This window comes from Lytechinus variegatus, chromosome 6 (assembly GCF_018143015.1).
Source record: "Lytechinus variegatus isolate NC3 chromosome 6, Lvar_3.0, whole genome shotgun sequence".
NCBI classification, from domain to species: Eukaryota; Metazoa; Echinodermata; class Echinoidea; order Temnopleuroida; family Toxopneustidae; genus Lytechinus; species Lytechinus variegatus.
The window spans coordinates 14,705,028-14,729,122 of record NC_054745.1 but is presented as its reverse complement, the minus strand read 5'-3'; the positions used below and the strand labels follow the sequence as shown (position 1 = coordinate 14,729,122).

Here is a 24,095-nt window from a genome sequence, read left to right as displayed (position 1 = left end):
TACATAACACATGGGGCAGCTGCTCGTTTATGACGTCACAAATACAAAATTTTGAACTCTAATAACTTTCTTACTCTCTTTAACAGATTTTCCTCAAACTTTCACCAATATTTCTGACTATTTTTTCTGCTATTTTTACAACAAAGTTTTCTTCAGGGTGAACTTCCCCTTTAATTGCCATTTGTTAGCCGATTTTGATGAAATTTTCAGCATGTTGCGGCTTTGTGAATTTTACTCTATGTATTAAAAAATAGATATTTTCTGGCCGGAGTATCCCTTTAAAAAGCATGGCTATATTAAACTGTTCAACATAAAATAGACAAACGTGTCTCTGTCGGATTATATGGCATTTTAGCAAAAAAAATACTGTCACACAAAATGTACAAATATGAATATATTCCGGGATTATCTTATCTATTATTCATCAGACGCTTCAAACACATTCGCACACGTTGATGCATAATTCATTTCAGTACAGAAATGGAGAGAGACCCCATGCCGCCAGTCAAGGGCCCGTTTCATAAAAGACTTACAACTGTTGTAACTTTGCCATTATGGCAACCAACATGGTAATAGGGCTTATCAGCCAATCAGAATCAAGGTTACCATGGTCATGATGGTACTTGCCGTAATGAAAAATTTACAACAGTCGCAAATCATTTATGAAACGGGCCCCTGGTGGTCAGGGGAGAAACTGAAAGGAAAAATAATAATGGTAAAAATCATTGTAACCTGGGGCCCGTTTCATAAAGCTGTTCGTAAGTTACGAATGACTTTACGCACGACTGCTGACCCTTTCTTGTGCTAAATGATTTCCCTTTGTAACTGATTTAGCATCAAAGAACAGGTTTCAGTTGTGCGTAAAGTTGTGCGTAACTTTACGAACAGCTTTATGAAACACCACCCTGAAGGCCTTCCATCCGTAGTATACAGGCACAAACTCATATTTGACACTGTACAGGTCTAGAGTAGAGACTAGACGCCAAAATTCTCTGTCTGTGTCAAATAGAGCCATGCAGCCAAAGCACATGGCGAATCTAGTCTCACTACTTCAGGCTCCGCATTGTGTACTAGGAGTATTGCGAAAACAAAAAAGGGTCTATGTCTGCAGACTATAGTCCCTCCGCGCAACCAACGGATGCACTATGAAGACTGGTAAAAAATGAAGCATAATGGTATAAAAAAATAAATAGGAAAAATGACAAAAAGGGATCATCCTTTCATTTCTTTATTTCCATTACCAAAATATTATGATCGTTTCGTACATTTTAATTGATGTGCAAATATAACAAAGAATACATATAACAAATCTATACAAAATTACTTATGAATGGTGGAATGCTGCTAAAAAGTTGAGTCTCTAGAGAATTGTTGGAGACCGCCATCGTAAGCGATTAAGATTGATAATGATGGCGGCCTCGTAATGGCGGCCTTGTGATAGGGTACATGTCATTTCTTCATCGATCAAGTGCATGGTGCAATCTAGGTGCAGCTATAAAACAGTTGATGTTTAAACCCGAAGAGTGTATACATGTTGCACATGACTGGAATGTGTTTTTTTTTCAAGGTTAGATTTCAAGGAGTACATATTGTTGAGCATGATTTGGTATTGTTTGGAAAAATCATATATTTGGACCATACAATGTCGAACAGATTTATTGAGTAAAAGCAAGTTTAACCATACAGAGGAAAGTGAAACGAAAAATTCAATGAACTAATAAGCTATTCAGGAATTATGATTGATTCGATTGTCTAGTCCATTAAAGTTGAATAACATCGAAAGAAAACAGAGCTTCCACCAATCTTCCTGCTGGGGCTCGAATAAAAGACTGGTTCAATCATGATCATTCGTATAGCCCGAGAAATCTTTAGGAAATATTACTGGTTATAGTCTGTCTGTTTCCTTCCCGCCTTTTCTGTTTCCTCATTTCTCTCTCTTTCTCACACCTCTTGCGGTCCTCTTCACCCATCCTCGCCATCTTCTTCTTTCCGCATCCATACCCCCGCCTAGACTTTTTGGTTACAGCGCCACCAGCGGCAGTGGATGGTACAGTTGTGACGTCATTGAAGGGAGTGGATACGGTGGGATTTTTGGGGACGCATTTGCCGAAGCGGTACTCATGCATATAATAATCAGGCTCTGCAGACGGCTCGACGTAGCATGCTAGACCATCTCCGCATCGACCGGCCTCATCGAACACACCGCCACAATCCTCGCCTTCCAACTAATGAGAGAGGGAGAGAAAGGGGAGGGGTCAGATAGGGAGAGAGAGGAGAGGGAGTATGAGGGAGAGAAAGAGTGAGCGAAAGGGGACACTGGCAATTATATGAAGGAGATTTGATAAGATAATGGTTTCAGTGATTGATGAGACTAAGAATATCGACTGAAATAGGATCACAATGTTTCCTGACTACTATTCTCTCTTTCCTTCTTTCTTCTTTTCTTTCTTTATTTTTTTCGTTCTTTCTTACTTTCTTTCTTTCTTTCTTATTACTTCCTTTATTTTTTTCTTCCTTCCTTTCTCTTACCTTGGAACAATCGCTCTTACAACAGGAGCAGATATCCCATAGGACTTTCGACCCGGCCGGACACTGGACATCTACCGGACAGTTCTCATCACGCCAATCTTTGAGGGCTGGGGTATTAACGCCAAACTCGTGACAGACGCAGCTCAGGCAATTTCCCCTCGAAATTAAAGATAGAGAAAAAAGGGAAGAAATTAACTTCCTCTTATTTTCTGGTGATTATTTCATGTTTTGATCATGTTGATGGAGATGTGAATAAAACGATTTGCATTAAAGATTCGACAGCGTAAAGCAAAACGTGGCGTATCTTCCTTCAGCAAGAAACTAATCCACAATGTGCTGCACTCAACCCAGGTGAGGTAAATGGGTACCGGTAGGAAGTAATTCCTTAAAAAGCTGTGTGCGCTGTGAACGCATATAGCTTAGCCGGGTAATATAGGAGCGCCTTGAGCACCTAACAACAGATCAAGGTGGAAATGTGCGCAATAAAAATACCCTATATCATTAATAAGTGTAGACCTTAAGAAATGAACCCTCGTCAGTATTTCTTAATTATTTTTTTTGACATTTTTACAACTGTTCTTCAGGGCGGAATTAGGGGAGGACATTTTGAAAACAATTATTTGGATATATTGTCTGTCTCTATAGTATAAGACTGCAGATTAGTTTTTCGGACCATATTAGTTCTTACCTGTCAATTAAAGCGACGGTTGCTATGGCAATAAAAACCAATTTAGAAGACATCATAGTTCTTAGTGTCCAGGTATTAATCGATAACAGGCACAAGCCTATCTCCTGACAAGAAAACGATATAAGAAATAGACGCCATCATGAGATGTTTACTTCAATTTATTACAGTTTTTTTTATATCTATTGCTCCCGTTTGGTTTAACTCGTGAGTGCTGTGTTTAATTTTCAAACTAATACTCAATGATATAAACATCTATGAGACAATGAATGACTAGGCCAACACGAAGAATAATTGATGGATGAATAGATGGATGAATGAATATATTGATAGATAAAAAGAAGGTAAGAAAGCAATAATAATTTGGTGATTAATTAACTGACTATATAAGCTCACAAATAATCAAATTAATTAAAGAATTGAATTGATTATTTTTTGTTAAAAAATACACAAAATGAGTTAAGAATGTAAAGGCCATCGCAGTACCCTGCGACTGGTCTACGATCCGATTTTGAAAATAAATCAAATTTTCCTTCGTTTCTGAAAATGTAAATGCCTAGAACACTTTTATTTGAGGTCCGAATTAATTTTTACACAGCAAAAACTGTGGTGTTAGCCGGTGTACATAGAGGACCACATCAGTTATTTTACACCGATGTTAAATTGGTGCTGTTATAGTTTTACACCTATAGGTGTTATTACAACACCTATGGTCGTTACATTTACACTCTTTGGTGTTATGTCCAATCTCTAGAGTGTTTTTTAACACCTCAGGGTGTGGTCCTCTATTAACACCAATTGGTGTCAGTTTTAACACCGCAGTTTTTATAGTGAATGTTTACGTTGCTTAATTAACAACTACATAATAGAACGAAATATGGTTGAGTCTATTTCCATATTGTCTTCCATAACATTACAAGCATAAGTATTATCGACACTTTCGACATTAAGTATAATATTTAGAAAAATCAATAACAATGTTATGAAATATAGATGAAATATTTTCAAAAGAGTGATTTGGAAACAGTGGAGAGAAAAAAAAAGTTGCAATCGTGTATTTAACATGTTTGTAAATAGAATTTGTCGTAATATCTAATCTGATAAAGGTTTAATGCGTATATGATCAATGAACAGTGTTGATGATTATATACAAATTAAAGGAATTAAGATATCTTTTCATTCAATAAAAGTAACAAATATACATACATTCAATAAATTCAACAGTTTATAGAGCAAATTAACACAGTGTGAAAAATGGAAATCTTTTGTTGCACAGGTCCACATTTTAATAAAGGTCAAATTACTTGTTTTATACGGTAAAGTCACATGAATAGATACAGTCGGACCTATTTTTTTTATCTTATACAAAAGATACAAAATATGATAATACATTTTCAAGAATAAAATGGAAGTACTATAAAAATCAATATATATGATTTTCTTCTTTTCAAGAAAAGTTTGGAGCGGATATTTCAAAGATCCTTACCTTTTTAATGAATCCAAGGTTAACACGTTTGATTTCTTCGGTAGAGTTGAATGTTATGAAGCCAATCAACCTTTTACGGTACACTTGTATACCCTAGAACGTTACACGTGTTTATCGAAGGTTTTAGGCCTGTATCCAGCCTAAGTTACCACTAAATAAATATGGGTAGACAAAGGAGTAGGTGGGGGTATCCTGCGTATAATTCCCTTTTCATCTACAGGTATAACCAGGGGGGTGTTTCACAAAGATTTAAGTATGACTTATGTCGCACTTAAATGCCGACGCGTACATGATATGCAACGCGCGATCTTATTGATAGATACGCATTAGTGCGCGTCCTCATGACACGATCTGACCAATGCGGTCAAGCCTTTCATACCGTATGCAACTCGGTATTTAAGTGCGACTCTAAGTCATACTTAAATCTTTGTGAAACACTCCCTGGATTTTAAGTTGTTTCTTCGTAACCGCAACGCAGAACGCTTTCGAGATCTTAGAAAACGTATTGTCCTGAAGGGTATTTAATAAATACCCTTCATGACAAATGAAGGTTTTGTCGACTGTCGAGGATTGGTGAATTGAAAGAGTATATAGTTTCGTCCTGCACAGCAAAAACTGTGGTGATAACCGGTGTACATAGAGGACCACGCCAGTTATTTTACACCGGTGTTAAATTGGTGGTGTTAGTTTTACACCTATAGGTGTTATTACAACACCTATGGTTGTTACACTTTGGTGTTATGTTCAATCTCTAGGGTGTTATTTTAAAACCTCATGGTGTGGTCCTCTATTAACACCAATTGGTGTCAGTTTTAACACCACAGTTTTTACAGTGTGGACTCTGAATAAACGACTTATTTGCATTTTTTTGTCAGCTCCGAAGCTTAGAACGAAACTGCTGATCTGGTTCACCCCCTCCCCCCTACATTCTTATTTTTACGGGCATTTGTATATATTTTACTGTATTATTGAAGTCGCTCTGCGTCCTGGTGCGAACACCCTTTAAAGGACAAGTCCATCCCAACAAATAATTGATTTAAAGGAAAATATCATCGACTGACTCATTTTGCATGACCATGAGTTGATGAGCATATCACTGTGTTGTCTTAAAAAAAATAGGCGAAACTTTAATATGGCATAAGTTTCTTATTTTACATCCGATTTTCCCTGAAATTTTCAGCGTTATGCTAGTTAGTTCAGTAATTCTCCGTAGGCAAATAGCAACCATTGCGTCTCTCTCTCTCCCTCTCTCCTCTTTTTCTTTTCCTTGAGGGGAGTTCACATTATACAAGCTATGCTTTTGAGTGAATCTCCCATTTCCACAGATAACTTTCTTCTATCTAAACTATATATCATAATTTGTCTACAAAATGTTTTTATATGTTAATTATCATGATTATCATTAATGTATTGTAAAAAGTTGCTATAATGTATGAAGAATAATTTGTATCAATATTTATGTCATTTCTGTTGGAAATAAATCTGATCGAATCTGAATCTAGATTTTTCTCTCTTTATTGATTTCATTTATCATGAAAAAAAATTCTGGGGTGGTCTTGACCTTTAATAACAAGCTCGAACCCCGATCAGGAACACTAGCGTGCAAACAAAGAGAGGACCGGGGAAGAGATCTATCTTTGGGGTCTAAAAGAGATCAACGTCCTATTTCATAGAGGGTCAGAGCTGGTAACATTACCGTTATAGCAACTACCATGGCAACAGGGCTCAACAGCTAATCAAAAGCAATATTTTAAATCGTACACAGCAAAACTGCGGTGTCAACCGGTGTACATATAGAACCGCACCAGTCACTTTAATCCGGTGTTAAATTGACAGTATTAGTCTAACACCTGTAGATGTTATTACAACACCTATGGTTGGTACATTTACTCTCTTTGGTGTTCAATCTCTAGGGTGTAATTTTAACACCTCAGTGTGTGTGGTCCTCTATTAACGCCAACTGATGTCAGTTTTAACACCACAGTTTTTATAGTGTAGCTACACAATGACAAATTTATAACAGAGATGGGGAGGGAAAGGAGAGAACCGACATACCCAAAATATTACCTTGCTAACTCATGTAGATGATCCATATAAGACCGGAAGTGCGGGAAGAGAAAGAGGTAGAGCTATATAGGCCTTATTCAAAGACCAAGTTAAGGGGGAGACTATATTGTCTATTACTTCTAAAAATGGGCGGTAAGAATGGGGAGGAGACAGCCCCAAGATATTTTGCTCATATGGTCGCATGTCATAAGGTGGTCCAATTTCGCGAACAGGGTAAAAATGGTCAAAAATTTTGTTTTTTGATATGTTATAGCTATTACCATTCTCTAAATAATGGAAAAGTTTAAAGTCTCGAATACCTTTATTTTTTCCTTAAAATGACTAATTAACAGCTAATTATTACATAGACGTCAATGTAAATGTGAATTTTGAAATGTGTTTTTCTCAAATTGGACCTGCTGCACATAAAATGGTGTCAAAACTTAATGCAACATTGGATCACCCTAGTAAATTGCAGTAGTAATCTTGAAACATCAATAATCAAATCTGTACCAAAAATCGAATAATTATCTATTATTGTATGCATATTAATTATACTAATTAATTAAGGGTATTTAATTTCATATTTTTGCCCCCAAAATACCTGTCACTGTATTTATATGCTTGGCAAAATGACAACATCATGGGTAGAAATGTTTGTTGCAATGATACACAACATTTGTAATAAAAATTAAGATTACAAATTAGATAATTAACCAAATCTCTCCGGTTTACTAATTGATTAGGTTGCAGATCAGAGCTGACATACACATGTATTCCATTGCTGCATATTTTCAAAATTGTCAAATTTTTATGACATTTAGTTGTTCCCTGCTTTAAAACGCCCAGAAATATGAGGATAACAGTCATATTACATATTATACTAAGTTGTTAATTAGGTTTAATTAATATTTTATCATTTACCGCATCCACCGGCTCCGCCACCCCTGTTACTTCAAACTTAATGTGCTGTAGTTTTTGTTCCTGATATTGTATTGATCTAATTCAAAGTAATATATTTAGCCTATAGTTCTGGCTTCAAAATGAGATATTACTCAATAAATTTGGTCCAGATGCTGTGATGTAGCAACAATTTATCCATGGCACCGTGTGGAAAATTGTTCATACGCCACCCTTTTTTCATACCCAATTACTTATGAAATGCGACCATATTCCGATATGACCTCAAGTTTACCCACTTATGAAATTCAGTCGAGTACCAAGTTAGCGTTCCTAAGACGAGTCACAACCCCTGCTACCCTGACGAGTCACAACTGTTCCCTGGCGAGCCACAAGTGGCCCCGTCTTTTATAAACTTGAAGACCTTTTTTTACTTGTCAGTTTTTTGCTGGTACACAGCAAAAACTGTGGTGTTAACCGGTGTACATAGAGGACCACACCAGTTATCTTACACCGGTGTTAAATTGGTGGTGTTAGTTTTACACCTTTAGGTGCTATTACAACACCTATGGTTGTTACATTTACACTCTTTGGTGTTATTTTCAATCTCTAGGGTGTTATTTTAACACCTCAGGGTGTGGTCCTCTATTAACACCAAATGGTGTAAGTTTTAACACCACAGTTTTTACATTGTGTACACGAAATCCTTTATTTGTGGTTGAAGACCTTTTATTATTATTTTTTTTTGCTTGTAAATTATTTTGGCGGACAAATTGCCCCCCCCCCTTGGAAAATCCTGGGTATGCCACTTGCCGAGTAGCAAACTTGCATTCATGAATAATCCTGAGTTTTGATTGTTCTGTGTAAGGGACGAGTTGGTTGATTATTCTGTAATCCTGATAAGAAAAACATGTACTTTTCAATGGAAGTTCCTTATCTTGCAACAGTATGTTTACCAAAATCTCGTTAATTACACAATGATACGAACTTTTGTATATACAGGACGGTAAAGCTAGAAGGTCGTGTGCACATCAATAGTTTGTTCAAAGATAAGGTTTGTAAGTATTATTACGAGAATACGAAGAATCTCAAGTTAAAACTATCATACATAATTATCCTGATACGAAATGATCTGGAAACAGAGAATTGTTGATGGAATTACAAGCTCAGCCCCAAACAATGCTGATAACATATCTGTGTATAAACGATATCCTCGGACAAGTACGCACATCCCCGTAACCTCCCGTAATCCTCACGCACCCTAACACCCACACACTCACACAATACTTCCTTAAGGCCTGGTCACACCGCCCGAGCGTTGTTGAAGCGATCGTGGAGCGGTAATTCAATTCAATTTATTTTCATTCTTCAAAATAATACAAATAAGTACAAGATAGGTTGATTCAATTTAAATAAATAATAGCATGAACAAAATTCAATATTGAAAAAAAATGAAACACATATTTGAAAGTGATTTAAATATAAATTAATATACATGTCAAGTTTAAATCAATATAATCAATATCATTAAATATAATTAAATCAATGCAATTATATATTATAAGAAGAATGGAGGGGTACACTGAAAAGCAAAGCTTGTAGAATGTGGACCCTCAAAAATAGATACAAGGAATATAGAAATATACGTAAAGTAATACATGAAGATAACGAAAAGGTAGTAATAACACGAAACAACACAACACAGGAACATGAGGTGGACAATAGTACGATGACAACTGCCAAGAAAAATAGAGATAGGGAGAGGGATGCAAAGCTAATTTGCTGCATATATATTATGTCTACACATACATACACATCAATACACGCAATAACACACATTTATACATATATATATATATATATATATATATATATATATGTATATATATATATATATATATATATATACATACATATATACATACCAATATACATATACACATAACACATATACATACATATATACACACACACACATGCACATACATACATTCATACACAGACACATATATATATATATATATACATATAGGGTAGATAGATCTGGGGAACCTTGATTTAAGCTACGTCTACGATTGTTCTCTTCATCAATTTCTTTACAATATTTAAATAAAAGAGTTGCCAAAGCTGTTGTACATGTATAGCTTCACACATTTATATATATATGTACATATTTATACACATACACACCCATACACACATATACAATTACACCCTTACACATGCACACATACACACACACTCGGACATACACACATACAATATAAAAGGTACAATATAATGTATAGACAAGCTATAACTTTTATATTTCAAATTTTATGTCTAACTGGAAAAAATAAAATAAATAATAAGGCTTTATGTTCTGTATAAACATAAATAGATTAGCAAAAAATGATACAAAAATTTAGTTTAAATAGTGAATATTATTCATTAGGAATTTAGGAGCATAAATTTTAATTTGTTTTTAAAGGACAGTAAAGAACGGGCATCTTTAATCTCATCGTCAAGGGAATTCCGAATTCTTGGACCTGTGAATAAGTATTTTGTGCTAGATGCGTTCTGAGGAGGGGCAAGTGATATTCATTTGACTGCCTGGTGGGATAGTTATGGAGGAATTGGTTTTGGTGAAACATAGAATCAAATATGCGTGGCAGCGAATTATTTTTGTATTTATACATGAATTGACCTAATTGAAATAAATATAACTTTTTTATTTTCATGATTCTATGTTCCAGAAACAATTGATCTGTATAAGAACGAACTGGTGCATTACATATAATTCGGAGTGTTTTCTTTTGTAAAATTAATATTTTGTCCAATAAAGAATTATGGGTATTTCCCAATGCTAATATTCCATAATTAAGGTAGGGTAAAATCAAGGAGTAAAACATGAGTAATGTGACCGGAGGAAAATAGTGTTTTAACTTATTAATTACACCAATATTACGAGATAATATTTTGCTCACATTAAGAACGTGGGGTTTCCAAGAAAGCTTATTATCAACTATAATTCTTAAAAATTTAATTTGGGAAACACATTGTAAAGGTGTATCATCAAAGACAATGTCAGAAGGTAAAGATTCAATAGAATTACGAAATATCATATATTTGGTTTTGTTTAAATTAAGAGATAGTTTATTGGCGCGTATCCCTTGAGTCAAATTTAGCAGTTCCAAATTCATGATCTGAACTAGAGTTTGAGGGTTTTTGTGAGCAAAAAATACATTGGAATCATCTGCAAAAAGAATGAACGAAAGAATGTCAGATGATCTGTGAAAATCGTAAATGTAAATAATGAATAAAAGAGGCCCTAAAATACTACCTTGTTGGACACCACAATTAATGTCCTGTTGATCAGAGATGTGATTATTTAAATAAAGGTAGGGAGAGGGGGTCGAATTTAGCTCACAAAATTGGGGAAAAAATCAAAAACAAAAATCGAAAACAAAATAAAAACAATCGAAATCGAAAATGGTGGACGGAGCGAGCGGTGATGATTTTTTTCTCTCCACCACCGCTCCAACAACGCTCAGACGGTGTGACCAGGCCTTAAGATCACGCAGTAATCATGTTGTATAGGCCTAAATATATTTATTTAAAAAAAAACTTTGCTTGTCCAGTTAATGTCCCTGTTTTCCCGGTAGAAAAATTGTCAATCCAGATACAATTCATGTATGCATGATGCTATAATTGTTTTGGTTTTCATCTCGTTCTTCTTTCTTCCACCTCTCCCGGCCTCTCCTCCCTCCTCCTCCTCCTTCTTCTTCCTTTTCTTCTCCTTCTTCTTCTTCTTCTTCTTCTTTATATACTTCCTCTCCTTCTTCACCTCCCCTTCTTTCCTCCTCTTCTTTTCTTAGATAAAGAAGACATACTGTATATCTTCTTTAAAAGAACAGAGCTTCTCGTGTTACCGAGTTATCAGCAGTCCTGTTGCGAGATGATTATTGAAGAGGCCCCGAAGTGACGAGACGACCATACCAATTTGCGAAATACAGTGGTACTCAAAAGTTAGTAAAGCCCACAGAACATGGACATATTTAGAGTGTTAAAGTTCTGCCATGTTGTAGATGTGAAGTCAGGTGATACAATATATTTCATTAAAAAAGTTTGTTAACTCTTGGCTTGCCGAACATTGTGAGGTTGTCTACAGGCAACACTCAAAAACATCTGGGTTTTATCATGCTTATTGAAACCCTTTGAAATCAGTTTAGTTTACATTTCAAAAGGGTATCGAAAATTGACTATTACACTGTTTGTCTGGTTTTCCTTCCCCTTTCATTTTGAGGCCTCCCGGGTGAGGCCTTTATCAATTTCAAGCTGAAGGTCTCACACATTTCAAAATGTATTATGTCGATATATGTATATATATATATAATTTTTTTCTGCTATTTGTTTTAATAGTACTAAAAAAGAAATTCATCAGGTATAAATATATTTCAATTGAATTATCAGAATGTACATATGCATATGTTGTTCATTATGTCATTTGCTTATTGCTATGTTATGCTAAGAAAAAAATGATTACTAGTATAAACTTTTGTTATTGGAATGTGGAAATAAATATATCAAATCAAATGAAATCAAAAGAACATACATGACGTGCTCACTACTTTTAATACTTGTAAGGTTATTAACTTAAACATATATGTCCATGTAGGTAGGCTTGCTATGGAGTTATGAACTACATGCTTATCATGCGTCTCAGACGAAAGAAAACCGGAATGCCCATGTCTTTATTCTTCAAAAGCAAATGAATTATGATATTTTATTTACATATGATTCAAGTATTCTTCTTTATTTTATACCTAATAAGAGACAAACACCTTATGCATTACGACGACCGTGCTTATTCGACGATCGACTCATTAGCATTGCTTATGTATTCTTTAAGATTCAACCCCTGATCACTGAAATGAGAGTGGGTTCAGATTCCCAAGTGAGTTTCTGGGCAAATCGTTTCTGATTTGCCTTAATATTTATTATTTGTCATGCGTGAACGATTTGCTAAGCTGTTGGTTTCAAATTAGAGATGAGATTCCAATCTTCCCATGAGTATCAGTAAAATCATATTTAATCGTGAAATCCATCTCTGAAAACGGGTTTCCCTTTTTATGGGACGCAATGTATGTAGCGGGGGGGGGGGCTTGGGGCTTCAGCCCCCGCTTCTTTTTTTCCAAAAGCGTGTACAAAAACGTAAAAATTAACATATGATTGTAATTTATTACATGGTCAGCCCCCCACTTCGAAAACCGTTTCGCGGACCCTGGTATTTATGATATACCAAAAAAAAATGCACAGTTAAAAAGGAACAAAGTGAGGATTCCGAAGCTTTTTGAAGAAGAAATGATAATGATAATATGTGAAACATGTAGTAAAAAAAAAGCAAACTTACGAAATTTTAATAAACAACAACAGAAACGAGAGAAAGAAATCAGAATACATGCATGCTGATGAGGTCAATGACAACCTGACACGTAAGGTCAAGAACATGTGACGTCACACTGCTGTGAAATTAGAACTCGATCACCGTGAGAAAGATATCATTTCCAATCACATGAGACCCCCCAACATTTTAACAATCTTTAGGTTTTATTTTGGGGAAAGGGGTTTCTTTCGACATGTCGGAACTTCATTGTGAGATTCGTTTCAATAAGGAGACTCTTTAAAGAAGTGCGTACCTATACTAGGATTTTTCACAGGAGGGGCGATTCGTCCTCCCAACAATTTGACAAGCAAAAAAAGAAAAAGAAAAAAAAATTCTCCAACAACCAAATGACCAATATAGGATTTCGTACCAGAACAAGGTATTCAGGTTCGTCAGGGGGGGGGCAGGGATACGTCCCTCTCATGGGTTCTGACTCGTCAGGGGGGCAGACTACCCCCCCCCCGTAGGTACGCTAGTGCTTTAAAGTCTTTGGTATACAGTTTGTTGATCTTCCACTATAGCGCTGGACTGCAGCTGCAGCGCTGCTCTGTCAATTTTCGTAGCACACGTTCTGCACTTCACGGCGATGCGCGAGAAAAAGTTGCATTGTCACGTGACGCTATTCTACCAATCGCTATGCTTGAAATCATTTACCTGTTTTATAAAATGTGATATTCGCCTTTCGTGCGATATTACGAGATGTCAGACGATGTACTAAGAAGCAATGTCAAAATAGAAGTTCTGAAATAAGAGAGAGAGAGAGATGAGATTGGGGAAAAGAAAGTCTTTAGGGAACAGAACGGTCCCCCGTTGATTTAAAAAGATCGATGTCACGTGACATGAACGTCACAATTATGACAGCCAGTCAAACAGTAAAATAACATTTCGACTTGTTATTGGTGGAAAGGAAGAAGCAATGTATCTCTTTCGATTTGGGCCCCGTTTCATAGAGACTTTTTATCATATCAAATGAACGGTATTTATGACAATTTTTGTATCAGCCAATCAAATCGAATAATTTCATCAGCTTTAGGCTTGAATTCCAAATTTGTTATCATAACAGGATTTATGAAACGGACTCTTGGTCATTATCAAAGTCAGTCTGCATTTCTTCCTCTTCCCAATCCAAGCTTTACTACCTTTTATAAAAGAGCATAGGGAGTTATGCATTAGAATGCATTAGTGATATCAGAAAATATTCTCATAATACATTATTTTGCTTAGCGAACAGAAACGTGACTCACTCTAATAAGCATAAGTTGCCATTCTTTCACTAAATAATTTCGTGATATGAATAAAACGGAATTATATTAAATGTTCAATAAAGATTCACATCGATAATTCATTGCAAAAGTTATTGAAGTATTTTATGTATGTAAAGTCTGTATATAAGAATCTCACTGATATTCTGAACATTTTAAAAGCATGGACTTACTTCTCTCATTACGCCAGACAACAAGTTACGGGGTTGATAATGGTAAAATTGTGTCAGCTAATATCACCGGTGGATCCAATATTTCCTGAGGGGACAAAGAATGTTTATAGATTTTTAAAGAATTCTATGCCAGGTTGCCGGGGGGGGGGGTGGACACCCTGTATCCAAGGGTATCCAAGCCTAATTGGCTCCGATATTTCCCCCTTTTTTCGGCTATATCAACTTAGTGCCAGGAAATACCGCGACGAAACGGATACGGCTAGGAAACGCTAGACCTTCAAAAGTGATAACATTATGACGTCGTACTACGTCACAATAGTCATGATAGTTCACGATATCAGAGAGGGTGAATGGTCTGATGTCAGCCAGATGCCGGAAGGCTAACATTTGTAAACTTCCAGACGAATCGAAAGTGGCTAAAATAAAGCTTCAGGGTGTCCAAGAAAAATTGCACACAAACACTCTTAAATCATGCACATGAATCTATGGTTATTCAAAAGTTTTTGTCATATGCATTGTTATTCGTTATTATCAGTGTTATTAGAAATATCATTATTATATTTAGTAGTAGTACAGTAGAAGTAGTAGTAGAAGTAGAAGTAGAAGTAGTAGTAGTAGTAGTAATGGTAGTAGTAGTAGTAGTAGTAGTAGTAGTAGAAGTAGAAGTAGAAGTAGTAGTAGTAGTTGTTGTAAAAGTAGTAGTAGTAGTAGTAGTAGTAGTGGTAGTAGTAGTAGTAGTAGTAGTAGTAGTAGAAGTAGTAGTAGTAGTAGTAGTAGTAGTAGTAGTAGTAGTAGTAGTAGTAGTAGAAGTAGTAGTAGTAGTAGTAGTAAAAGTAGTAGTAGTAGTAATGGTAGTAGTAGTGGTAGTAGTAGTAGTAGTAGTAGTAGTAGTAGTAGTAGTAGTAGTAGTAGTAGTAGTAGTGGTAGTAGTAGTAGTAGTAGTAGTAGTAGTAGTAGTAGTAGTAGTAGTAGTAGTAGTAGTAGTAGTAGTAGTAGTAGTAGTAGTAGTAGCCTAGTAGTAGTAGTAATGGTAGTAGTAGTGGTAGTAGTAGTAGTAGTAGTAGTAGTAGTAGTAGTAGTAGTAGTAGTAGTAGTAGTAGTAGTAGTAGTAGTAGTAGTAGTAGTAGTAGTAGTAGTAGTAGTAGTAGTAGTAGTAGTAGTAGTAGTAGTAGTAGCAGTAACAGTTATGGTGGTTTTTATCATCATCATCATCATATTTGTCATCACCACCACCACCAACAGCATCATCATCCTTTATCAATTTCGTACCATTTTATTTGTCTTTATCAATAGTATCACTAGTATTATATAATTATTGTCACTGTTTATACTTTATTCATTGTTACGATCTATCGTTCTTTTATAGTACGTTATATTTCCAAACTAGAATTGGGCTTATTCTTGCTTTAATATGTTTTTATTTGGCTACTCTCTAAATGCAAAGAAGATAATTTGGTCCTTAATCATATTCCTCTCAGAGTGAGATAAGGGACCACTCCTGATGGAATGATATTTCAATCTTAATAGTGAATTTTTAACCTATTTGGAGTGAAAGTGCATTTTTTACACTTTCACTCGAAGAGGGAAAAGTTCACTCTTAACAGATTTAAATTTCATTCCATCAGGACTGGTCCCTCATCTCCTTAGGGACCAGGGGCCCGTTTCATAAAGAGTTGCAATTGTTATAACTGTGCAATAATGGCAAGTACCATGGTAACCTTGATTTTGATTGGCTGCTGAGCACTGTTGCCATTGTACTTGCCCAAATGGCAAAGTTACAACAGTTGTAACTCTTTATGAAACGCGCCCCTGATTGGCTCTTTGCATTTAAAGAGTAGACAATTTTTGCAACACCCTATATAACCATTTCAGAGAAATTTGGAAAGGTCAACAACATTGCCAAGTCTAGTTGTAAAAGAAAACTAGAAGATATTCAGACTGATGATTGGATCGGATTGAGAGAGTTTCCTCGTCTGATCCGAAGGCGGGACATCTAGTCTTTATTTGCAGACATTATTCAATCAGGTGACAATGTAAAATACTGTGTTATAGTTAAATGTGTACTGTTTGCCGTTTGATGGATAGTTTTTCTTCCTGTTTTCTAATATCAATAATCTTATAAAGGGGCGGTAGTTGCCCCCCCCCCCAAAAAAAAAAATAATAATAATAAAAATACCCAATAAAAATTGGAAGCCTTGTTTTTTCCTGATTCTTATCAAGATTCACCAAGATTAATTGTGCGTGAAATTAATAAGAAAATGCAAAATCTTAAATAGAAAATGCGAAACTGCTCCATGAGAATCTCGGACACTTTGCTCTCCTACTTTCGGGTTTCCTTTTTAAGCCCACCCTCCCCCCCCAGAAAAAAATCTGGGTACTGCCATATTCTGGATATCCATATCGTAATTGCAATTATAGTCCTACATTCTAGAGATAAATATAATAGAATTTGAATAAAGATCTAATTGTCATAGAGCACTTAAAGGTATTGTTTAACTTTGTGATCAGCCGATTTAAAAAATTCTCAAACCAAGATGAAACATGTGTACAAGTGCATGTATTAGAACTAATAAACCCTGAAAACAACCATTATTGAGAATGAAAAGCTAATACTACAAGGCAAACCCCGATTTTGTAAATAGGCGTCTTACAGACGCCTAAATAGTACACATGAGTGTATGGGATGAAATTAAGATGGTGTTTCCGGTCACTTTATATTTCAATTTTTGAAGCACTAAATAATCATTTTTGAACGCAACTTTTTCTGGGCTTCATTTTTGTAACATATCACAGACACAAGTGACAAGTGTGACCTTCTAGCTCATATTTTTTAAAAGTCAAACCAATGTTAACCAATCACTTTAAAGGATAAATATCTACCATTAAATTTTAATGAATAGTTTGTGTTTTAAGACATACAAGAATCCCGTTGTATCTTTAAGGTCAAGTCCACCCCAGGAAATGTTGATTTTAATCAATTAAGGAAAATTAAACAGGCAAAACACTGAAAATTTCTTCAAAATTTGATGTAAAATAAGAAAGTTTCGCTTATTTTTCACAAAATAATTATTCAGTGATATGCAAATGGAAAGGTTGATGATGTCCCTCACTCACTACTTGTTTTTTTTTAATTATATGATATTCCATTTCTTACACTTTTGACAATAAGGAGCAACTTTACTGAACCATTAGTGTTTAAAATATTTGGTAATTCAACATGTACAGGGAGGAATCAAACATTGTTTCGTAGGACGTTGAGGAGAAAATGGAATATTTCATATTTCAGATGATAAAATACAAATAAATATTGAGTGACGTTATGAGTCCCGTTATTTGCATACATACCAGGATTTGCATACAACTGTTTGTGAAATTCAGTTAAATTTTTAAATGCCACAATTTCCTTATTTTACATCAGATTTTGATAAGATTTTTAATGTTATGCTTGCTGTATTTTTCTCACTTTATTCAAAATCACCTTTTTGTTGGGATGACCTTGTCATTTAATATAAATTCTTGGCCTTTCCATTTAAAAATGTATCTACTCATTTCAGATTTGAGTGGCCCATTTCACAGTTATCTTCAATTGTCTTGCGGAAGTGACGAGTCACCAATAAGATAAATAAATTATGAGCCTCAAAACAGCCCGCAGGTTCGAAGTAACGGGTCTGCAAACCAAAGCCTATGTAATGTGACGTACAAAAAGTGGGCCGAACTTCCCATTCAGTGCGCATGTCACAACTTGGAGCCACCAACTTGTTTAGTAAACAACATTTCGACTATTTTTCTTTGCTATCTCTGTGTGGGCGATATTTGCTTTCCGAAGCATTATAAAAGAAGACTGAAGTAAGAACCTTTCATCACTTGACGTCCTTTCACCTATTTTCGCTGGATTATCCGACATTAATTTTACGAAAGACTTCTATCGGTTTTTTAGGAACACAATTTGAGACGTTGTTGAATTAAGAAGGTAAGATTTGATTTTCTTTTATCTTTTGATGACTATTTTTATTCTTATGTGATAAAGTTTATTTGTACACTAAAGACCGTGCTTGAGAATTTGGACTTTGCATTTAGAAAAGGTATAGCCTTGTTATACCGTAGAATAGTGATCTAATACAATGAAAATTGAATTTATCCTTTTTTCGACTTTATTCATGTACATGTACATATCTCACACATATAATGTGTATTGTGCGTTATGTTATTCTTATTCGTCTTACTACTTTTAATATTTTTCTTAAATGACATTGTCTACATTTCAAAACAAGATGATTTACTCTGCATTTGTGCTTTCAATGTAGATCGATATATACATCATTCATAGATAGGCCTTTTTTAAAGAAACCTAGTCAATGTACACGTCAATTTTACCATAATGAAATTTTGATACATGTATGTGAAATATTCTTAACAATTATTTTTAAAGTCCTTTTTGTTATCGTGCATGCCTATTCTCTTTGCTCAGTGTTCGATGCCTTTTGATTGAATAATTTTCTAAATCACAATGTTTTTAATTGTAATCTTACTACAAACAATTTTTGTTTCTCTTTCAGAAATATGACATTCCTTGAAGTGGTCCTTCTTCTTGTACTTTCCTGTATGATAGAGAGGTGAGCATTGATTCATAAATATAAAAACTAACTTAAAAAAAAGTTTTAGAAATTCCGAATATGGTACTACACAATTTGTTAAGAGTGAGCATAATTATGCTCTTAGTGAGTCCCGTGAATGTGAATCACTGTTAAAATATTTAACAGTTTTAACATACACTCTACAAAAACAAGAAATGTTAACTTAACATTTGAAAGGTTGGAGGAGTGACAACACTTTCTAAATGTTGCATTTACCACTTTAAATGGTTCTACACAACACTTAAAATGTTGGATTCAGCTTTATACAAGGTTGGATGTAACATTTGGAAAAGGTTGTCACTCCTCCAACCTTTCAAATGTTGATTTAACATCTAACTGTGGACATCTTGACAGTCCGGACTTTTCGCATTTACCTCGGGGAAACTATTTACAACGCACCAATTCCTTTGCAAAGGAAAAAAAAATGTCAAATCAAATGATGATTCGACATTGTGTTCCATACAAGGAACACACTATGATACATCCTGCGTGAGAACAGACTGCGCTCCACACTGTTGAATCCCGGTGTGGAGTATAGGACACATGACTTCTTTCGATCAGGACCGTTGTACACTTTCATAAGTCGCTACGTCGTAGCCCGGAAAGGTAGTCGAAATAGTCAATCCAATCTTTCAGAGTTATTGAAAAGGACAATCTTATGATATTAGTTTACATCCACCGAGATAATCCGCATACCTGTACCATATGGACATTGGTGTTGTGCGACCTGTAAATACCAGAATTGACAATCAATTATAGTCAAGCAGCAGGCAATATCAACTTTCAGAAATCTTGATCAAAGTTTATACCAACTCCCGATTTAGTCTGACTTTCCAGCTTCCATTTAGGTCAACCTATTAGGTGAGGTTAATGCCGGCTTTCGATAGCGTACTAATGGTTATGTAGTTTCAATTCCGGTAGACCTCAAGTTTCTTGTTTGTTCATGTTAAAACACAGATTGTCTTTTATTTGTTTGTTTGTCGGTTGGGGTAATTTCTTTTCAACGCAGACAGTAGTCTTTCTTCAAAATTATTTTTTCCATAATCATTTTATCTTACAGAATGGAAGAATTAGCAGGAGAAGGAGAAAAAGAAGAAGAAAAAGAAAAGGAAACTTCTAACAATAATAATAAAAAAAAATTGTACAATTTCGATCATTTTTTTTCTATATTGCATTTCTGATATGTCGTAGTAGAAATGTTTTTACTTTCTTGGTCTTAATTCGTATGAAATTTTTGAAATATCTTTTACCCTTCTTTTTTTATACTTTTCTTAACAACGCTTCGAAAAGCTTCATAAAGCTTGTGTATTATCATTACTGTCATTATTACTAACCAATACATAAGATAAATAAAAACGCATAGTAAACTATATTCGTTTGCCCTTTTCATGATAAACGTGATCTTATACTCATGCGTGACTCTTTTCGATCCGTTTTGTGAAAAGCCTCCGATTCATGCTGGTCTAACGATAGGGATCCAATAAATTTGTCACATTTTTCTCTCACTTTCCCAGTGTCAAGTGACAGATTTTTTTCTCCTACCTCGGTTTAATAAAAGCACCTGACCAGGAAAGAAATAGAAGGAATCGCCTTCCTTTTCCTTCTTGTTTTTCTTCTTCACCTCCTCCTCCTCATTCTTTTTCCTCCTCCTCCTCCTCTTCTACTTCTCCTCCTCCTTCTTCTTTTTCCTCCTCCTCCTCCTCTTCTTCTTCTTCTCCTTCTTTTTTCCCTCTTTTTCTTCTTCCTTGTATTCTTCTTTTTATTTTTATTTTTCTTCTTCTACTTCTTCTCCCTCTCCTTCTTCTTCCTCCTTCTCCCTCTCCTCCTTCTCTTTAATATTCCTATTGTGAAATAATGTCGTGCTTGATCTTGTTAGTATAATTCTCAGAAGAATAACACATGTTTCTATATGATAATACCAAAATAATGTAAAATAACAGTAACCATACGTCATACACATCTTATCATTATCATACGCAAATAAATGTAGGGGATGGTTAAAAACATACACTTTTAATACACTTTTTTTTTGGGGGGGGGATAAAATTTTACAGAAATCCGTCAGAATTAGTGTACACTATAATTATGTCATTCATTTTCTATTTAGAAATTACCCAAACTCCCCTGGTCTTCTCGCTCACTTCACTCGACTTACTTCAGTCTGTAATTTGTGATAAAACTCATTCCTGCTTCCATGCAAATTATTAAATTCATAATAATATCCATCTACTTGGATATAAGAATCAGAATATTACAGTGAATTATTCCACGAAGTATTTTCCTTAATTAATTCGAAAATATTCTGCGCAGAACTACAGAAAGTTGTGAATGACCTTATTGCAATGTACTTTAACTCTGATCGACACTAATGATAATGATCCTTAAATAAAAAGTAGGCCTATACTATTTCATGCGAAGAAATTTAGTCAAGAAGGAAGATGAAACACGCTTTCGCATCATATTTTTTTCATCTTCATTTTTTTCTCTTCACGCCCACCTTATTATACCCACAGGTCGATCTCGCTGTCATGCCCCTGTTGGGCCCACGACGCTGACCCATCAAATCCGCTGTCATACAGAGAGACGTACTGCAACGACCTCAACCTTCAGTGTCCTTCCGGGTCAGAGGTCATCAACGACCACTGCGGATGCTGTAAAGTATGCTCACATGTGAGTATCGTGTGCCATAAGAAACCAAAACTAATTAGCTGGAGGCCCGGGGAGCCTCCAAATGAGTCCAAGAGCAGGGGTCCGCATATCGTCTTTGATGACATTTTGTCCACGTAAAATCTGGAGAATTGGGTTGTGAGACTCAGGGTAGGCCTATTTGGCAGAATGAAGGGAGGGAGGGGCGTGAATTTTGACTATATTTATCTTTTTATCATACAGACTAATCCAGACAGGTTTAGCTTGTTCCCTTTATAGACAGGACATACTAAAAGAACACTTATGGGTATCGAATTTAATAAAGGGTTCGTGAATATTTTCATATCGCAAAGTGAATGGAGTTCTCATTGAGAATAACGAAGTGCCCCAGCCCTAATGAATCCATGGGGCTTACGTGTTTAGACATTAAAAAAAAACGAGATCCTCAGTGTATATTTTACCAATGCCGAAATTGCCGATATTACGATATTTTTCGGGCGACGCCGCTTTTTATAAGCACATGGAGATTTTGGAAAACAGGCAATATTATAATATCTAATGCCAAGGTCTAGGATTGCTCAAGATGATCATTTTTTTCGATGGCCTTTCGTCAAATCTATTGCTCAAGCACTCAGTGCTATTGCTCAAGCACTTTCTTGCTTATATAATGTGCCACTGCATTTGTTTTTTTATATTGCTTTGTCTTATCCTTATTGTATTCATGTCTAAATTTTGTTATGATACTACTATAAATCTGTCACATTACAATGTACTTTCATGTCATATTACGATTATGTTTTATGTATTGTAAAGTTTATGTTGACTTTACAATAAATGCAGAAACTCCTGAAAACAAAAATCTGGTTGTGCTTAAAACTAAAAATGCGTGCCTCCTTTAGAATCTAAACAAAGTTTTTTCAATGTTTTATTTACTGTTCAGGTTGAAGATGAGGAATGCGGGGGACCTTGGAACGTACTAGGAACCTGCGCCAAAGACTTCGAATGCGTCGACCCGAAGACGAATACTCCAATCCACATGGAGAAATATTTCGTCAATATCCCTATGGGAGTCTGTAGAAGATTCAAACGATCTGGCGCAGGTCAGGCGCCCTCTACGCCGGAGCCACGTCCATTCAAACCTGAGTTCCCTGCCGGCTTCTCATTAATGGACTTCTTCGGACCTTTCGGTCCACAGCGGCCATTGGACAACGAAATGCCAATGGGTATCAATAAGAAGACGAAGAAGGCAAAGAAGGACAAGAAACTGAAGAAGGATTTGAAGAAGAAGGGTAGAAAGGAAAAGAAGGAAAGGAAAGATAGGAAGATGAAGGAGATTAGGAAGCAGAGTAGGAGAAAAGTGAGCAACGAAGTGAGCAATGAGATTCCCAAGTTCTTTTAAAGACTGGTCAATTGAACTGATTGTTTGTTTTCCAAACAGGGTATAGTACTAGCCTGTGAAAGTATTCATCTAACATCATGTTTCCAGGCATCTGGCATTGTTTTAGTAAAGGCCCATATTAATCAAGATAAGACAGTTCCCACGTTGATGTTATTCAAGGTAATTGATCATTTTCCATCCTCAATTTAAATGTTGATAATGGCCCCTTTATCTCACGAGGGCGTTCACCATTTCCATGATAAGTGACCTTCAAATTATGTTCGTTGAAGTTCGCATCAATACCCTTCAAAGTCTGGCAAGATGCTCATTCGAATCAATTCACGAAGAAGCGAGCCTGTATAGTGGAGGGTCATAAAAAGGTATCACCTTTTCTCAAGAAACGGTTATTTTATGATATTCTTTTTTTTCTACCGTAATATGAACCTTCTTCCTGGATGAATCAAGACATACATCAAGATATGTACATTTTTGTACATTTTTGTTCTCTAAAGATTCCCTTGTTCTCTCTTATGTCACTCACTCTATCATTCTGTTTTTTTCTTCCGTTTTCATCAATATATTGTGTCTTAAAGGTGCAACTTTGCACCTAGCATAACCATGTTAAATGGTACAACTCCGCATTCTTTGTCCATCCCAAGGGTAACGGCCGTTATTTACGTGTGCTACACTGTATTAAGATATATTAAGGTGTCAACATTTTAGTTCATTTGTAACTGTACTCTAAATGGTGCCGTTTAAGGTATCAGCGAACTAGCTCGAATCATCATGATTATTATTCACATTGTGTGTGAGGTGTCAGTATTGCTTACAAAATTATATATTATCTATAACCGATTACTAGCCTCGTTACGTAATGTGTACAAACTTCATAAATTTTACGGATGCTATGTGCATTTCGGGGCATTGACTC

The 24,095-nt window shown here is 35.5% G+C and overlaps 2 protein-coding genes across 2 annotated transcripts; one reads left to right on the top strand and one right to left on the bottom strand.

Annotated features, from left to right (window-relative positions):
* Positions 1 to 1,375: 1,375 nt before the first annotated feature.
* LOC121416525 lies at positions 1,376 to 4,973 on the bottom strand. The gene is made up of 4 exons (XM_041610019.1): positions 4,701 to 4,973; positions 3,218 to 3,321; positions 2,530 to 2,686; positions 1,376 to 2,225 (listed from the first exon to the last, which is right to left on the bottom strand). The coding sequence occupies exons 2-4, from the start codon at positions 3,271 to 3,273 to the stop codon at positions 1,869 to 1,871; spliced, it is 570 nt and encodes a 189-aa protein (XP_041465953.1). The 5' UTR covers positions 3,274 to 3,321; positions 4,701 to 4,973; the 3' UTR covers positions 1,376 to 1,868.
* A 13,326-nt stretch (positions 4,974 to 18,299) lies between these two features.
* On the top strand, positions 18,300 to 23,508 carry LOC121417061. The gene is made up of 4 exons (XM_041610625.1): positions 18,300 to 18,476; positions 19,063 to 19,119; positions 21,654 to 21,810; positions 22,727 to 23,508. The coding sequence occupies exons 2-4, from the start codon at positions 19,067 to 19,069 to the stop codon at positions 23,183 to 23,185; spliced, it is 669 nt and encodes a 222-aa protein (XP_041466559.1). The 5' UTR covers positions 18,300 to 18,476; positions 19,063 to 19,066; the 3' UTR covers positions 23,186 to 23,508.
* Positions 23,509 to 24,095: the final 587 nt, after the last annotated feature.

Coding starts and splice junctions, on each gene's coding strand:
- LOC121416525 (XM_041610019.1), bottom strand. CDS start 3,273: ATGATGTCTTCTAAATTGGTTTTTATTGCCATAGCAACCGTCGCTTTA. Junction 2,687..3,217: donor ACCGTCGCTTTAATTGACAG/GTAAGAACTAAT, acceptor TTTAATTTCGAG/GGGAAATTGCCTGAGCTGCG. Junction 2,226..2,529: donor GTAAGAGCGATTGTTCCAAG/GTAAGAGAAAGG, acceptor CTCTCTCATTAG/TTGGAAGGCGAGGATTGTGG.
- LOC121417061 (XM_041610625.1), top strand. CDS start 19,067: ATGACATTCCTTGAAGTGGTCCTTCTTCTTGTACTTTCCTGTATGATA. Junction 19,120..21,653: donor CTTTCCTGTATGATAGAGAG/GTGAGCATTGAT, acceptor TTATACCCACAG/GTCGATCTCGCTGTCATGCC. Junction 21,811..22,726: donor GCTGTAAAGTATGCTCACAT/GTGAGTATCGTG, acceptor TTTACTGTTCAG/GTTGAAGATGAGGAATGCGG.